Source organism: Lipophrys pholis, assembly GCF_963383615.2.
Source record: "Lipophrys pholis genome assembly, chromosome: 15".
In the NCBI taxonomy this organism is placed as follows: Eukaryota; Metazoa; Chordata; class Actinopteri; order Blenniiformes; family Blenniidae; genus Lipophrys; species Lipophrys pholis.
Window position 1 is genome coordinate 10685806 of NC_137642.1, and position 13099 is coordinate 10698904.

At 41.6% G+C, this 13099-nt stretch overlaps 1 protein-coding gene across 1 annotated transcript in view; it reads left to right on the plus strand.

Moving 5' to 3' along the window:
* lrmda (leucine rich melanocyte differentiation associated) overlaps positions 1–4326 on the plus strand; it is a 217199-nt gene extending 212873 nt beyond the window's left edge. Inside the window, exon 7 of the mRNA XM_080482027.1 lies at positions 2275–4326. Coding sequence (XP_080338153.1) covers positions 2275–2354 — 80 coding nt within the window. The 3' untranslated portion in view covers positions 2355–4326. The remainder of the gene's footprint in view (positions 1–2274) is intronic.
* Positions 4327–13099: the final 8773 nt, after the last annotated feature.

Consider the following 13099-nt stretch of genomic DNA (forward strand, 5'->3'; position numbering starts at 1 on the left):
TCTCCTTTTCTGCCCCTGTGTCTGGCCTACCCCCCCCCCCCCCCCCACCCCACCACCCCACCACACTCGTGCTATATTGCACTTGATGTCTATTTGGAAAACCTGGTGAAAGCTGTATCTGTTCTGCTGTCAGAGGATCATCAACAGCACTAATGCCACTTGTCCTTGCCTCATTTGGTGAGAAGTGACACCTATAGGTGCAGCCTGCCACATTCATCAAGTGGCAGCAGCACAGCTTTGACATCATGGTACCACTCAGCCTGGACGACACCACCAACAACCATTTTTCAACCATTATCTACTGTGCAAAGAAGGGAACTGTCATTATTTTTAGGTCTTTTGTTAATAGGTTTCTCCATGTAGGCTTTTGCAAGATTGCATTTTTTTCTTTTTTACTCTCTACTTGATTAATTAACATATATATTTACCCATAATTGTTCATATTGGTGGTAATGTAATGATAGCTTGGGGACTTTTACTTGAATGTCTTTGCTTGTGGAATTTGTTTAAGGTTTAAATCTCAAACATATATTTTCATTCATTTATTTATTTGCTGAGTTTTATTATTAACCACTAAACATTGTGCAAATGGATTTTTTTCAAGAAGCATATATTTACAATTTATTAATATATTTCATAATACATTTTTGGAGTTCATTGGTAAAAGTATTAACATTGCATTGTATTTATTCATTCATATGGATGTGACTTCCGGTTGTTATCAGAAAGTATTCTGTTGATGTTCGGTGATGAATTGTCTGATGAATTCACGAGTTACAATAAAAGACAAAATATTTGTGAAAAAATTAGATCCTCAAAAGATTGGTTTTGTTTTGTCAAAAAGCTAAAAGAAAATCCTCCCGAACTATTCACTCCAGGTGTATACAGCATTCTCTCAATTAAAGAAGCTGCATCAGAAAATACCGTTTGTATTTTTTTTTTTTCTTGAAAAATGTCGAAATGATAATTGCCCCCCCCTATTTTTGGTATTTTTTCATGACCGAATTGATGGACTAATGAGTTTGGATCAGTGCTTTGACACATCCGACCTAAACAAGTGACTCCATACAAACACACAAACCCTTTCCACGCCTGCTGATGGCGGAGTAATTGCTCACTGTGATGGCTCAGTGTGTGTCGATGTGAGTGTTACATGGGTGACTTGGAGCTTGTTACTGTCAGGACTTTGCCCCGAGGCCACACTGGTCTTCCTCTAGAACAAGACACTCATCCTTCCCAGCAGCACCTCTCATCCCCTGCAAGACGCAGACCCAGACCCTCTTCAGTCCTGCCATTTAAAGCCACCCCGTGGAGTGTTTCTCCCGTAGTAAACAAATATTTACTCCCGGTGTCTCTCACTAAACCTTAGTTTCGGTGTCCTTAAAATCTAAGAAACATATTGACCTCATAAATTATTAAGCCTGGTTTTGAATGTTTTAAAACCTGCGTTCCTATCATTCTGTTTTCACATCTGTTTGGAGTGGTTTCCTGCGGACATACTGCAGCATCCAACAAAGACCTAGTTTTTGTGTGCGAACTACTTTCAATAATATTGATATAGAGGGCTTTAAGACTAGTATCACTGTACTTTTGTCACTATAGCACAAATAATTTCAATTTTAATAGTTTGTTTAAAACAGCATTCTGTGGTCTTTTAACTAAACGTCTCTTAGTTGTTAATTCTTGGACAACTAAATGTACGCACTCCAAATAGTCCAAAGGCCTACTCTTGTTCTATTTTGAGATTTTGCTTCTATTTAATTTTTGTGTGTTTGTTTTTTACATCAGTGACTGAAGCTACAACCAAAATGATGGCTGGTAAAACATCATTGAGCAAAAGTGGAGTCGGTCTGCGATCAATTATCCCCAAAAAAGCTGAATGTTCAATAGTTTGATTCTATGGTGAGTGTAGTCGTAAACAGAAATCCTGTGAAGGCCTCTGTTCCCACGTGTTTCCAGGTATCATGCTTGCAGGAGAATTGACTGGCTGAATAGACAGGTGCATTTGGGACTGTCAACTGTCCATTCTGTACTGACACCACAAAGCCACGAGAACCTGTAGGAGGGTTTTAACTATCAAGCAACAGCAGGCTTGTTCAACGTTTGAGCAGTCAGATGAGCCTCAGAATCATGCCAATACAGATTTATGAAGACAAAAATCTGTATGTGTTTCAGTACCTGTGGGTAAATCTTCCTTTCTCTTAAAGCATTGTCTGTTTTTCTTTTACTTTTAAGCTTTGACTTACACCTCACCTGAGTCTGTTCTGTTTCTAGGAGTGTTCGCCAAGTGTCGCTACGTCTACTATGGAAAGCACTCCGAAGGCAACAGATTCATCCGAAACGATCAGCTCTGATCGACAGCTGCTCGGACGTGCACGGGGACTGAAGTGGCAGTGGATGCTCACGGAAAAACAGAGGATCAAATCAGCGTTGTATATATTGAAACCACTCGTGATATTTGATCCCACTGGATCAAGTTTGAACTTCTCCACATATGCTCTTTTATTGCGGTGGTTCGTTGGCAGAGTACGGCCTCAGAAACATAAATGTCTGTAATCAGGTGAGAGAAGAAGTGTGCGTGATGCAGTTATGAACCATTGGTGGGCTTGAATGTTGCAATTTTCCTTTTGCGTTTCGTAATGAAAAGCGCCCCCCCCCCCCCCCCCCCCCCAAGTTTCTCACACAGTTCAGTTACAGAGCAGGTTCTGACCCAGCTTGTTTCTGCCCCTCTGCTAGCAGCTCACAGCCGTGATGACACCCCCGCTGACATGATTGCCTCTAAGCATCAGCAACAACACACATACACACACGTGCACACACGATCCCAGCAACCAACCGATCCAGTCAGTTGTATTTGTGCCTCTGACAGTCATGATGGATCACTTCCTCCAATAATCAGGGGTGAGAGAGGTGACGTGCCACACCTGAGGCCTGACATGAACTCATCTCTTTCATTCTGTCTCTCTCACGCACATAAAACTTGTTTAAAAACATTGATGCACTGTAAAGGCCTTGACAGAACAGTTTGTACATCCTCGTTAGGCATTCCTGTGATTTAAAGTGCACACCTGAGGCATTACCAGTGCATTCAGTTAAGTTTGAGTTCTTCTTGTGCCTCCGTGATTTTTATTCCTCCGCATGTGTTTGTAATCGCTATCTCCTGAAAAATATGGACCAAATGCAAAATATGCCCACGAACAACTTTTATCAAGACCATCTCTGATCACTGATGTAACCAGTAATTTGTCATTTGGATGTGTTTGTTTCTTATTTGGGTTTTTTTCTTACCTCATTTGTTCGACTTGTATTACAAACAAACTTCAAATGTGATGTTTTAAACCATTAAGAATATTGTTACTTCCTGTTAAAGATAAGTAATTTGATGCAAAAGTACATAGTGCCGTGTCAGTCCTCCATTGAACTTTGGAAAACTGAATACAACAGCCTGCATTTGTAACCATAGTGTTGTGGCCATTGACTTATTCAATATATATTTCTTCATTTGTTAATTGGGCCAATGTTTAAATTTAAGGCTCAACTTTTGAAGTTTTACAGTCGAAAGCCTATTCTTTAGTAAATGCTCAATGTAAATCTCCACTGTAGTCTTGTTGTGATATTGTGGTATTGCATGTGGTTCTCAACGTGTCCGATAATTGGGCTATTCTGCTTAGTTTTTACATATAACCGACAGTCTTTGCAACTATAAATATGGTTTTGCACTGAAGGTGATTTAATGAATCTCCATTACATGTGCTGATCTCAGCTGACTATGGGCAAAGGTAGATTAGACCATCTACCAAGTGGAAACGACACACATATGGGCAGATTTAGAGTTACAGATCAAACTCAAATGCATGTTTTGGGACTGTGAGTGGAAATTGAAGGTAGAGAGCTGACTACTACAGCCTTACCTGCATAACACAACACATTACATTAAAATATATAAAAATGTAAAGTTTGATCATAAAAAAATAAGAATAGCTCGTATCATTCTCCAGTTATTTCTCTTTATAATGATTGCTTTTCTCTGGGGAAAGCATCCCCCCTGACCCCAAGATTTTTCAAACAGCTACTCTGTTGCCCACCAAGGCATGTCGGTCCGACACTTTCAGAACCTCATGTGTGATAAATGTTTACATTGTGCCTGGTGTTTTGTTGTAAAGACTTGTTTTACAGTGTTTTAATGATACCTTACAACAAGTAAGAAATGTTCAGGAAAGTCCGACGTGAATCAATTCTATCAAAATGCCGATTTGATGTGAAATTGCAGCTGGATGTGGATCAACACTTCTGTATGGTGTATTCCAAATAAATTCCTCAACTTCCAAAACGTTATGCTTACTCGTGATGACATGTGATGTGCATAAACTCTGCTGAGCCAATAGAAAATCTGTAATTTGCACATCCTGTGTTACAGCGGCAAACGCGATTCAGAAAGATGTGACATCGCTCATCATCACTTTATGTGGCTTGATCAAATACGATTTTCAAGTGATGGACGTGCATAAATCCTGAATCTGAATTTGGGACTTGAAAGAAGCCAGCGTCAGTGTAGCATGTCATTCATCCACAAGCAGATGAGGGAAAGGTCACAGATAGCCTGATGCAATGTGTGCTCACTTTGTCTCCTTCTGTTCATTTCTTATTTTCATCGGCATAAACATTTCTGCTCGTTTATATTTGTATAAGTGTTTCTTCACAGTGCTCCGTAACTTCCAAAGGACTTGTGTGACCATATTCCAGATGACACGCCGTTCAGGAGCCTGGTCACTAGTGCTCGCGCCTCAAAATGACAAGGTTTATTTGTCTGTATTTTGATATGCTCAGAGGAAACCGGAGCTGACAGCCGGAGGAGGCAGGAAGAGGGGAACCACAACAAGTTCCCCCCCGCACGACACAAAATGTCATCCTTCCCCTGGCTTCAGCGCGCGCCCAGCCATCCTGCTGAAAAGAGCAGACATTTAAAACTTTGTGACATGTGTCACAGGCACTGCCATTGAGCCAGTGCCACTGACGGAGCTGGAATTGACAGGCCCCGAGCCACCGGAGCTGGCTGGGGGACACACCGAGTTTGGTGTGTGTCACTTCCCATCCTCGTCAGGGACGCATCCCGAGCTGCCACACCAACACAAACTGCATTATGGGTTGGGCGGGGAGTGCCGGAGCAGGTTGACATATGCTTGACGTGCGCCTTTGTGCACACAAGGGGCTGAACGGGACGCCGCAGCATCGTGGACAGTAGATTAATTAAGGTATGAGCCACAGATCTACCTGTAGGCGATGCCCTCGTTGACCCTCGGCTTTGTCACTGCCGCTGCTTCTTGGAATCTTCCCTGGCTGACCAAATGGCACGCCACTTCATCACAGCAGATCAGTGACATTCTGCTGCAGTGGCCCTGCAGGGTCCTGGAGTAGCCCCAGTGTGTGTGTGCGTGTGAGTGCTCTCAAATCCAACAGACCAACTTTGAACCTACATATCATCTGTACCTGTTTGCAGATGGAATGACATTTATCTTGATTTATCATTTGATTTTAACCACAGTAAATCAACGATTTTGTTCTCTTTGGAGTTTCCTTCAAACATTCAGCATTTCTAAGTGAAATTCTCATTTAATGTCAGCAAACAGTGGTGAAGTGCTTCGACCTCTGATACCGTGTAAGTTTTGCTGCATATTCTACTGCACTATGAGATTTGACATATCTTAAAATGTATTTAAATGCTGTATAAACACCAGCCTCTACATTATATGGGCGGCACAGCGCAATCCCCCCCAAAAGGCACACCAGTGAGTGACTCACTGTCAAGAGAACTAAGGAGCGATCACCCCGTCACTAGACATCAACCTGATGACTGATCGGCCTGAGCTAATGCAAATTTACAAGGGGGAAGAGGGAAGGAGAAAAAGACTTGTCTTTAAGATTGACAACTGGCCACTGATAGCAGGGAAGGCAACAGGATGGGGTGAGATTTAGATTTAAAAGTCCTTCTGGCTCGAAAAAAAACAACCTCTTTCCCTCTTCTCACACTCCTTCACTTCCTCTTCGTTTTCCTCTCTCTGTGACATGCAAACTCTTTCCCTCCTGCACCTGAAGACATCTGACATCAGAGAAGCTGAGGGGAGGGAGGAGGGGTGAAAGTGGCCCTTATTTCCGGGACTGGCCTTAGATGAGTAACATTTGTCATTCAGGGTTGTGCTGTAGTAATTAGCTTGTCAGTGGGCAGCAGGCTGAGCTGGCTCTTTCTGCTAAGAAAGATGGACAGACTGACACGGGAGCTGACAGCCAGTCGATAATGTGGCAATTAATGTCATAAATAATTCCACTGCCAATTATATCAAAATGGACCCTGTTCTTTCAGGTACTCCCTTATCATTTCCTCTGATAAGGGGAACAACCGTCCTCACCCCACCCCACCCCGTAATTATAGGGGCTTTTTATATGGAAATATAACATGGTCTCGCTCCCCCACATGTTTATTGCACGGCAGTGAAAAGTAGAAAGAGGGACACGAGGACAATAAATGCAAGTCGCATTTGACATTTGCAATGAATGTGTTTTTAATGGCCTTTCGCTTGGGTATTTCCATGGGTCATGTATGGGGACCAGGAGGCGTTTTCAATCTGCATAAGAGACAAAAAAATAAAAAAAATTAATGATTTGAAAATGCAGACAATTATGTGAGAAAGATCGATACGAGCTGATAGTCTAAAGGTTGCAAAAAGCTTAACCAACAGTGAGAATATTGATCCTGACATCCTATCGCTCGGTGGGAAAAAAATTCTATCTGTTCTCTGTCTTGAAGATGCGGGTCAATCAATCGCAACAAGCACGAACGCATGATGAGCCGGAATCGGCAAGGGCTCACTGAATAGTAAATGTGCTGCATATTGGAAGAGTAGCGAAAGTAGAAAAGTGGGAATTTGCTTTGAAACGCTTATTATCCGCCGCCTCGGCCCTGTTTCCGCAGCCTAATTTTTCTCGACAAGTGACTCAGTCACTACGAATGGTCCCCATCAGGCTGACACTAAACTCCTCCCGTGAAACGTATGAGCAAATAAAGTGAGCTCAGCACGTGTAAAGCCCTCCTAATGCATTGTAAAACAGCCTTAAACGCATCAGATGTATCTCCGGGACGAGAAGGTCGTTCTGATGGTAATATATGGTGCCGCGCTGAGAAGTCTCAAGGTCGTGTCAAATTCGTCTACATAATGCATGATTTCCTGTTCCTCTTGCGGGCTTCCAATCATGCCTCGCAAGCCTTGAGATGAAATTTTTTTACTAAGTAAATCAGCCACCTTACTGGTGCTTCTATTACCCCTCTATGTGCGCCGACAAGGAAAATGAGAGTTTCCAAATGATAACAAAGGAAAACAAATCCAATCTACTACAGAACAATGTAAAAATAATTTGCAGATTTTTCATCTGGCCTGTATGGATTTTACTCTCTTTCTTTGTTTGTTTGTTTGTTTGTTCTCTGCCATGTAAACATGTTTTTTTTTTTGTTTTTTTTGGACTTCATAGAGACGAGCGTGTCACTTCTCCACTCGTCACTGTCCTCTTGTTAGATTTTGTGTGTAATTATTGTGTCGTTTATAGCGAGAGAGTTGCTTGCTTTGAATAAAGCAGTTAAATGACCCTGTTAGCATAATTAATTTAACCATCCTGAGGGGCTGCAAAGTCGCAGCCTCATGAATATTAATCATTGTCAGTGTCAGTGCTAAATATTGTACCACAATAACGCAACATGCTTTTGTTTTGTGCTTTATTTTTGAAGTGATATCTGTTTGATGCGATTTTTTTGAGTCAAATCCTGGCTCTTTGTTCCAAATTTACAGTCACTTTCTCCGATTTTTTTCCCCTTGTAAGCGGTTCGTTCACGGCTAGAAACACGTGAAGCCGTTCGATGGATGCGTGTTGCGGGATGAATATTGCAACAGACACTTTTCTTTTTTTCTGGCATCGTTAAAACAGCAGCACGTTCATTTGGCAGGGAACGTACAGTAATTATACAGGACGGTATGGCAGAGGGCATTTAAAGTTTACATTTTAATGTTTTGTACTCCGAGGCCCTACAGCTACACTTGACATGACGCAAAGCATCCGCCATTGATTTTACATGCTTGACTTGAACAATCAAACATTTCAAGAAACATTCTTGGAAATATTGGCATTTACTTTTCTTTTTTCTTTTTCTTTTTTTCTTGAAGAGGCCCTGAGGGTGGAGGCGCTGATTGTGTCTTTGTGTGTGTGTGTGTGTGTGTGTGTGTGTGTGTGTGTGTGTGTGTGTGTGTGTGTGTGTGTGTGTGTGTGTGTGTGTGTGTGTGTGTGTGTGTGTGTGTGTGTGTGTGTGTGTTTATCTTGGCAGTATCACTGAAAAGGAACCAGGAAGGCCCCCAAGGAGACTTGGATGGGTTTCTCACATGGGCAGTTCTGTATGACTCCACTGAGGCACAAGAGAATACTTGAACAAACACTGCGACATATCGAGCCAAGTGAGGTGTACCTGCAGTATCCATGATATCACACGCGTACGGTTGATGTGACTGTCATGCGGGACGCCTGCTGGATGCAGAAATCACATCTCTGCTTCCAACTGTTAACAGGCTTCATGCATGTGATATGAACATGCACATTATGGGCCCCAGAGTGGTGTGACCTGAAGGAGGAGCGTGTTGTGTTGCATGTCAGGCTTTGTGGTATTTCCTGCGGCGTTCCGAGCCTATCTCTGGGGTCTTCTGGAGGGCAACCTCGAAAATGGCGCGGCTTGGCCTTGGCCGATGACAGTGACATACCGAGGCAGTCGATTTCTGACACACGGCCGTGAGTAATGGTGAGGAAAAGGTGAGAGAGATTTGTTCTGGGGGCCATTCTTAAAGACATGGAGATCGAGCCCGCCTCCCCGGAGTGCGGCTTAGCACAAATGAAATCCTTGAATCATGAATTCTCTGGAGGTGAGGAGCTATTTACTGCAGCCAATCTTCCCTTTATGGAAACAATATTGGTGGACAGTTCAGGGGAGCTCATGTTTTAAGTATGTGCATTCATAAGTATGTGTGTACACTCTCCCTTGAATCATACAAGCTTGACTTTTTGTTAAAATCCCATAATTATCATTGAAAAACATTAGAAATGTGATTTAAAAATTTGAGTTATAAAGAGAAATGGGATAGAAAAATCTGTTGTAGGTGAAACTAATGAACACTCAAATATGTTTATACAAAAAAAATGTTTACAATAACAGCAAAATACTAATAACAAGCGTATGATAGAAGATACATTACATAGAACTTTTTCTTACTGCAGTGTTCATTATGAAATTAAGTAGAATCAATGTTATCAATGTCAAACCAAGAAAGGTGTAGGCAAGTAACAAATGTGTGACTATCACTTGGTAGTTCAGTGATTCAAGGGTGTTTATATTGTATTATCACAATGAAAACAACACTGATGAAAATCACCCGTTACATATCTGGAAGATCTTTTATTTATTTTTTTAAGTGTCAGCAGGGTGATGTGCTTGATAAGAGGTAGAGCATTTGGAGCAACCTCTATTTATTATGTATATGTGTGTGTATTACATGTTAGTGTGGGTGTAACCTACATATATGGGGGTTTATTTCTTCTTTTCAAACTACGTCACCTTACTTTTCTTCCATTAAATTTATAGCATCAGGGATTTTCATAGTGTGGGAGGATGAACTTTTTGGTTGAATGCCAGACTTCTGAACGTTGTAGGATAAGACCGTCAATGGCTGTTGGCATCTACAGGCAATAAAGTCTTGAAAGTCTTTTTATATAGTCTGCAACGGTCATAAATGCCACTTTGGATTAACGTGCGTTTTAATAAAATAATGAATAATAAATAATAATTGTTGGAATAGTTCAGACAGTTTTAGCCGAATGGTAGAAGACTGACAGAAGTTTTTTGTGCTGGAAGTTTCTCCATCCAAACCTGAGCTGTTCTCACAACACACAATACAAATCATTCACCAGCTCACATATAAATATGCTGATTTGATGCCAATAGTACAAAATATTGATCCGTTCACACGAGTTAAGTTTGAATGTCCCTGAGCTAAAGGTTTATTGGTTGTGTGCTTCTTCTCTGCGTGTGGGTAAAAATCAGCCCTGCACCTTTGGATCTGGGTATGAGTGGGTTTTTTTTTTTGTTTTTGTTTTTTTCCTCTGTCAGACAGGCTGATATTTCTAACCTTGTCTACATTTCCAAACATATTGATTGGTCTGTGAGAGGAGAGAATCTCTGAGGCCAAGTGCACAGGCGAAACTCCAAATAATTCACTTACCGCTAATAACCGCTCATTATTTCACACGGAAGGAAAAAGTTTTGTGCAATACTTTTGAAGAAATTACTGTACATAAGCGTGAAAACAAGTTTGTTTTCGTTTTTTTTCTCTCTTTTCTTTTCTAAGACAACAGAGCTCATAAAAGTTGAATTTGAATAGGTTTTGTTCTATTAATTTATTTAACAATGTATTGCTTTTAGCTCCTTTTCCCGTGACTTTTAATGCTGCTTATGAATTAGTTTTCTCACGAAATAGTCCAACTTTATGATAAATGAACTACATTTTCAAGAGATTGAATCATGAAAATATTTAAAGATATTAAAGTGAAAAAAAGCTGAATAATATGCATGTACATTTTTGGCCACAAGGACAATGAAAGAATATGAGACGAATTTCGAGAGTGAAAATCACATGTGGGTGTTCAAAAGTTATGCGAAAAGGAAAAGAATCTGTGTAAATCTTTACAACACAAGTATCAACACAGCAAAAATAGTCAGAAAATGTAAAAAAAGATAATAATTTTCATTGGTCGCCCTACTTTAAACATTTCCCATATTACATAAACATAAGTCAGAGTCATTGGAAGTAAAAGCAAATGAATCCACATTCAATCCTCAGAGAAAAGCAAGTATTTTACGGTGGGTAACATATCCCGATTTTAGCATCAATCATATCGTATCATGTGTGGCTCGGTTGGTAGAGTCTCCCAATCGGAAGATTGCAGGTTTTATTCCCCATCTCCACCTGCCCACATGTCGAAGTGTCCTTGAGCAAGGCACTGAACCCCAAACTGCTCCAAATGGATGGACTCAAGCGCTTTGCATGGCAGCCACCTCCATTGGTGTGTGAATGTGTGTGAATGGGTGAACGTGAATCACGATGTAAAGCGCCTTGGGACAGCTCAAGCAGTAAAAAAAAAGCGCTAACTAAGTGAAATCCATTTACCACATCATAATGAGGATTTAAACTTGACACCAGGAAAGACTGAGTTATGCCTGAGACATCAGCATCACCAAAACATTGTTTTCACAAGCCCGCCGTTATAATTACAGCCATCCACATGTTGTATCAGAGTCTGTCAGACAGGAAATTAAACCATCAGCAACAGGCTTAGAGAGGCAGATTCACCAACTTCTCCACAAGAGGACATCCAACACAAATTACAAATGGCAGTGGCAAGCAGGAAAAAGAGAAACGCCAACCCCGGTGCCTTTGTTGTTCTCCTTTAATTCTGTTAATCGCCTCCAGGTAAAGATTAGCTGCTCTTGCCAATTTAACTCAGTCTCAAATGATGAGACTACAAGGTCACTTTTTTCCCTGTTCTTCCTCTCTTCCTTTTCTTCTTTATTCACCCCCACTTACCCTCCTTCCCCCTCTTCTCATTCCACCTCACTCTCTCCATTTCTCTTTCCGTGAGCAGGATTGAGTTGTCATGTAGTTCTAATAGGCAGCACAGGGAATCATTAGTCCACCTCGGCTTCCTGACTGATGGGTATTTCACTCCAATCATCTGAGCACTGTGCGTGTGTTTGTGTAGCAGTGTGTGCATTGTGTGTGTGTGTGTGTGTGTGTGTGTGTGTGTGTGTGTGTGTGTGTGTGTGTGTGTGTGTGTGTGTGTGTGTGTGTGTGTGTGTGTGTGTGTGTGTGTGTGTGTGTGTGTGTGTGTGTGTGCGTGTGTGTGTGCGTGCGTGTGTGTAGGGAGTCTTCTCCCCCATACACAACACACACACGTTTCCATCACAGACCTCCCCATCCCCCCACTACACGGCATTGTGCGCCTGCTGCTATTGACGGAGTGTCAGAGCTGAGGGGAGATGTCTTAATCAACTTGGACACACTGGGCATTGATTTGACAAGCTGCTGTAATGACCTTCTTGTTTTCGTAAAGGATCACTGTTTATCTGGGCCACAACTGATGTGCTGAGCATGCCTCATCGTCATGGAAACTATTATCACAGCTGAATTGGGACGCGTCTCGGTCTTTGCATCTCTCTTTTTCCTCTTTTCTCTCTGTCACACAAACAAATACACTATCTTTTACACACACGCATGCACGCACGCACGCACACACGCACGCACGCACGCACGCACGCACGCACACACACACACACACACACACACACACACACACACACACACACACACACACACAGTGACACGTATTGATATTGATATGTTTGATGCAGTGAACCAGTTGAGTGTGTGTGGGTGTGTGTGTGTGTGTGTGTGTGTGTGTGTGTGTGTGTGTGTGTGTGTGTGTGTGTGTGTGTGTGTGTGTGTGTGTGTGTGTGTGTATAGTGCGGAAGTCTGTGCGTGATTGTGATGTTTATCGTTATGGGTCAAAAGGGAGACGCTGTAATTGGTGTCAACATCTTCCACATCAATGTTATGGAAATCGTTGCCGACTGGATGGATTGACTTGAGAAGGCTCAATAATCCCATGACAACACTTACATTCATTTTCCTCTCCTGGCAAATGATTTTAAATGTTAGCGCTGATTGATTTAGAAATGACCCATGATGACATCTGAAAGGAACGGTTAATTCTCAGAAGAGAGGTGAAGAAGCAAAACATGCAGAAACGTCCCAAAGTGAAATCAAATGGAGTTTTTATCCTTTGTCAAGCAAGTCAAGATATTTAGGAACTTGTTCTGGTCAAGTTCAGATGACATGATTTAATAGTTGTGCTGAGCCTGCTTGTATAATAGTACTCGAATTTTGGAAAATTAAAATGGATTGTTAAAATAATTGTATTTTTAAAAACTGTTAGACTCCCAACTTATTTCATAAATGGC